General features: G+C 39.5%; 1 protein-coding gene across 1 annotated transcript; it reads left to right on the top strand.

Annotated features, from left to right (window-relative positions):
• Positions 1-643: 643 nt before the first annotated feature.
• On the top strand, positions 644-2,671 carry LOC138875175 (uncharacterized). The gene is made up of 3 exons (XM_070153999.1): positions 644-951; positions 1,453-1,543; positions 1,715-2,671. The coding sequence occupies exons 1-3, from the start codon at positions 644-646 to the stop codon at positions 2,669-2,671; spliced, it is 1,356 nt and encodes a 451-aa protein (XP_070010100.1).
• The last annotated feature ends 3,156 nt before the right edge of the window (positions 2,672-5,827 follow it).

Below are 5,827 nucleotides of genomic sequence, written 5' to 3'. Positions count from 1 at the left end.
TGAACCCGATAAAACTGATAATATCAGTTTATCATATAGATTAACTAGATCAAACTCTTCATATATTTCTCCAATTGATTTTGTGGTAGATTTTCCATCAAGAGCATCCACATCTCAAATTAGAGAAAATAATAGAGTAAATGATGTCATTATCAGTAGGGATAATATTGTCAAGATTAATAATATTGCAGATCTTGAACCTAATCCATCCGATATGGATTTTTCAAATGGGTTTAAAAATGACTGAAAACCAAATAGATTTTAGTACAGGTTCACCGGCAAGAAAAATGATATTAGAAGAATTTTTAAAACCCAGATGGGCTGTTTTCAGAAAATGGTTTCATGAAAAGATGACTCCCGAATTGGTACAATTTTTTAGACATGACTTTTATACAGACATTAGCAAGAAAAATAAAATTATTGCTTTTGTTCCATGGTTTATGTCTAAGCATATTTATAACTATATTTTTGTGTTAGAAAGAGATTATACGCTCACAAATTTTCCACCCCAATAATCATTTCATATAGGGGAAAAGATAAAATTATTTACTGTACTACTTTTTCAAAAATATTTAAAAATGATGTTGCTACAATAAATACAAAGAACCTGAATACTATGCTTACTCAGAACAATTATACTAATATGTATGTGAGTATTCTGGGTGAACAGGTTATTAAGATCCATGAGAAATTGGACAAGCTTATAGCCGAGGTTCAAAAAATCCAACAGAAGGATACTAAAGGTAAAGAGAAAATTGCTACTGCAAGTATCCAACCACCTCCTGAGCTAAAAGAATTTAAATTGAAAAGTCTGGATGACGTAAGTCTTCAAAATATTGAAGAACTTCTTGTTAAGAAGCTAGGTGAATTTAGAGCTAGTCCTCTAAGTTTAGAGCATGCATCTACTAGCAATCTGAAAGTAGATGACGAGATTAATAAAATCTCTGAAAAGTATGCTCGAAAACCATACCAAATAATGTTTTACTATCCAAGACCAACTCTTCAAAATGTCCTAATAGAAGAATAGGACAATGAGCACTACCACCAGGGTTATAGTGGGTCAGATATCTATGAGTGAAATATAGATGGTCTTGCAGAAAGACAGATCTATATGATAGTACATAGAATGCTTATGTACAGTACTATCTGTAAAGTTAATAAAAATACAGATAGGGAAATTGCAGAAATGATTATTGCCGGATTTATTGGTCAGCTAAAAGGATGGTGGGATAATTATCTCACTCATGACCAACGTTTTCAAATAATGAACGCAACCAAGACTGAATACGATAAGACTGTTCAAAACTCCGTCTATTCTTTAGTCATGAATATCGTTGAACACTTTTCTAGAAGATGGTGTGATTATAGTGAGACCATTAGAATGATGCTACAGAATTTCAGGTGTAAAACCCTCACATATTTCTGATGGTATAAAGATGTTTTCTTATCCAGAGTGATGGAATTACCAGAGAGTAATAGTACTCATTGGAAGTCGAAATTCATAGATGGACTCCCTCCTTTATTTGCTGAAAGGATTCGAAAGGTTCTTAGAGGCACAAGAATGAGTATTGATTATAATAATTACTGACATGACAAACTATTTAGTGTATGCACTCAGGAAGGTTTAGCTCTGTGTAATGAGATCAAGCTAAACCAACAAATTAAGAAACATTGTCTCACTGAGAGACAACAATTAGGTGAATTCTGTGAATAGTTCACCATTGATATACCTTCCAAGAAGAAGAAATCCCATAAAAAGGATTTCAAAAGGAAAAAGGGTCCACCAGAGAAGCGGCAGGAAAAGTCCCAAAGAAGAAAGGTTTTTCATAAAGCCAGAAAGGGTTTTATTAAATCCAAAAACCCTCATGCCTATTATAAATGTGGTAGAGTAGGCCATTACGCTAAGGATTGTAAAATCAAGGACAAGATCAAGGAACTTGACTTAGATGATCAAATCAAAGATTCTTTATGTAAGATTCTTTTAAATTCTTCTCCAGAAATATCTGACACTGATGAAGGTTCTTCATCAACAAGTGAAGACCTAAGGGTCCTTCATGAAGAAAGTTATACTTCATCTTATGAAGAAGAGCAAGAGTTCTGTAATAAGGGACAATGCTCAAATCATTGTTGTAATACCGACGATGAACTTTTTAATATTTACTCCCAATTTAGAGACTTGAAGATCAATGTTCTATCTAACGAAAATTTGATTGATCTTTTAAGGGTTATTAAAGACCCTGCATTAAGGTCCCAACTAATAGATAAGATTCCTACTAGTTCAGAAGTAGGATCGGAGGTGGAAGATATTCCATCTCAAAAAAGACCTTACACCATGTCTGAGATCAGAAAAATGGTGAAAAACAAGTCTCAGCCTGAAAGGCTTGCTACTGTCCAAGATTTAAGTATTGAGATAAATTATCTCAAGAAAGAAATCTCGGAATTAATGGCTTCAAATGTAGCCTTAGATGAAAGGATTTTCAGATTAGAAAAGTCTGTGGTGATTAATACAGATCCTATTGTTAAGATTACTAAGATAGACAATATTGCTAGTTCTTCAAAAGAAAAAACTGCTAATACTCTACTAGCAGTAATGGATTTTCCTGAAGATGACTTTTTAGGAAAACAACAATATTTTATCACCCAAATTTTTTTAATAAAAATAACTAATTGACTACAATTTCAAAAAAGAGTTTGTTGCTTTATTTGATAGTGGAGCAGATTTAAATTGTGTAAAAGAAGGAGTAATACTGTCACGACCCTGACTCATACTGTAACACAGTCATATCACCCTATATCAACCACTCAAATTGTCTACGCAGCTCCTCTCTGCAGGACTGCGGTACATACTTCTCCAAGAAGAGAGTGGAGAACTGCTGCCAAGTAAGGGGCCGCACCAACCGGCCTAAGCCTCTCATACGCCTCCCACCAAGTGAAGGCGGCCCCAGAAAACTGAAAAGTTGAAAATGGCACACCACTAGTCTCAAGAATCCCTGCTGTACGGAGCATCCGCTGACACTTATCAAGAAAACCCTAGGCATCCTCGCCCTCAGCACCACTGAATGACGAAGGCGGGAGCCTACCAAACCTCTCAAGACGACGCTGCTCATCCTCATGCATAACTGGTACAATGAACTCTTAGGCTTGTGCAACCGGTTGGGCTGGAGGTGCCCCTGGTGTCTGTAGTCCCTGCACTACCTGCTCAGGTGTGCGAGCAGTGGGGGTCTGATTGCCTCCCCGGCCTGTGAAGTAGCTGCTGCTACTGTGGTGGCTGAAACTGCTTGAGCTAAGCTAGTGCAAACTGTCAAGATCTATGCCAAGGCCTTCTGTAGACCCGGGATCACGATGGGCATAGCTGGTGCCTGAACTGGTGCTGCTAGAGCCTGATCCGGAGCTGGAGCAGCTGGTGGATCAACAGGTGCTGCCCTCGCTGCTCTGCCTCTGCCACGACCACGACCGCGTCCATAGCCTCTAGTGGCCTCAGTGGGTGGCACTAGTGGTCGTCCACCTCGTCTGGTAGCTCGCATCCTCACTATCTGTGAGAGAATAGAATAACAGAAGTTTAGTTCTCGTATCAACAAGGTCGCACAATAAGAATTTCAAGAATATGAAGTTTTTCCTAAAAAGGTTCTGCAGCCTCTCGAGGATAGATACAGACGTCACTGTACCGATTCGCGAGACTCTACTAAACCCGCTCATGACTCGTGAGACCTGTGTAACCTAGGCTCTGATACCAACTTGTCACGACCCAGTTCCCGAACCCGATCGTGATAGTGCCTCTCGTGAAGACAAGGCCGGCCCAACCAAAACAGAACACCTCTTTTAAATAATTAAATATCATAAACAGTTCTAAAGCATGATATAATATCCATAATTTTCAGAATTAGCGATAATAACAGTAAAAAAACCATCCCGACATAGCCCAAACCGGGGTGTCACAAGTCATGAGTAACTAAGAGAAATCCTGATACTGTCTACTAATCACTAAACCCGATACAATAGTTCTAAGAACATGATAATGATAAGATAAGGGAGGCACGGGGGCTGCGGACGTCAACAACTACCTCGTAATCTTCGAAACACTGCTTCGACAGGAAGATCAACACTCAGGAACGGACTATGCGATGCCTGAATCTGCACACACGGTACATGGAGTAATGTGAGTACTTCGACCCAGTGAGTAATACTTATAAATAATGGCTGAAAGCATGAAAACACGTAAAGGCACAAAACAGTTCTATATCAAAGCAGTAAAATCACGTAAAGCAGTAAATCAATGAAGAAGTCAAGTGAAATCTCTTTAAATCAGGTAAAACAGGTAATTTAGCAGGTAAATAGCAAGTAGAAATCTACCCCTCGAGCACAGTGTCAATCCCTTAGAACAGTATCAGCTCCCCGGGTTCACTATCATCACTTAGTGCTCATTCTCAGCTCTCGACCCATATATCTCTAATAAATACCAGAATTTAGAATAATTGCTACAGCGTGTAGCCCGATCTGTACATCACTACGGCTTGCAGCCCGATCCATATAGATAGTCGACTGCGCTCTCTGGGGGTGTGCAGACTCCGGAGGGGCTCCTACAGCTCAAGCGCTATATTGCTGCGGCGTGCAGCCCGATCCATATAAGTATTGCTGTGGCATGCAGCCCGATCCATAACATATATAATATCCTCACCATTGGGTTCTCAACCCCTCACAGTCATTAACTTGGTAGCCTCTCGGGCACAATAATAGAAGATAGGGATCTCAGCCCACAACTTCCTCTCGTTTAGGAATAGTATGATAAAACCAGCTCGAATCGTATAAAATAGATAGAAACATGACCGAGGATATCATTTTTAACAAGTATAGTGAGGAAAATCAATCAAAATCCCCAAAAAGTTTAAATAGTTGGCACGAAGCCCAAATATGGCAATTAGCTCAAATCATGATGATAACAATTAAGTTTCAGTCAAAAACGCGATAAAATCATTAGTCGGGACGGACCAAGTCGCAATCTCCAGTAGTAAAAGACCTCACGCTCATCATCCAGCGCGTGTCTCCCCTCAATATAGCACTACGATGTGCAATCCGTGGTTTCAAACCCTCAAGACATCATTTACAATCATTACTCACCTCGAACTGGCTACAACTCTAGCTCGCGATGCCTTTGCCCCTCGAATCGGCCTCCACGTGCGTCAAATCTATCCAAAATCAAAACGATTACATCACAAAATGCTAAGGGAACAAAGCCCAAGCGAAAACAATAAAAAAATATCAAAAATCCCGAAATTAGCAAAACCCGAGCCCCAGGTCCACTTCTCCAAACTCAGAAATTTTTACATCAACGGGTTCCTTATCCTCCCACGAGTTCATACATATCAAAAGTTGTTAAATCAAACCTCAAATGGTCCTTCAAATCCAAATTTAAAAGTTCAAAATCCCAAGCCCTAGTTCTTCCATTTTTAGCTTAGTTCTAGGTTAATTCACAATAGAATCACGTTTTAGGTTCATAAATCTTACCTCCAATCACTTCTCCTTGAATACCTCTTCAATCTCCCTCAAAGAGCTCTCAAAATGACCAACTATGGTGGAAAAATGGCTCAAAATCGCAGATGAAATGTTTTATAAACTTACTGCCCAGGTCTGACCCTTCCTTCTTCGTGAGCGCGGCCAAACTATCGCGTTCACGATGCACAATTTATCTTGACCAGATTATCCTTCTACGCGATCGCGACATAGGACTCGCGAACACGATGCTTTGCCTAGGCGACCCTTCGCGAACGCGACAACACACATGCAAACGGGAAACACAATTTCACTTCTAATCCCCTGACTCAAATCCTTC

Source organism: Nicotiana sylvestris, chromosome 8 (assembly GCF_000393655.2).
Source record: "Nicotiana sylvestris chromosome 8, ASM39365v2, whole genome shotgun sequence".
Classification (NCBI taxonomy): Eukaryota; Viridiplantae; Streptophyta; class Magnoliopsida; order Solanales; family Solanaceae; genus Nicotiana; species Nicotiana sylvestris.
Note: the sequence above shows the minus strand (reverse complement) of the source record. Positions and strands in the feature narration are given on the sequence as shown.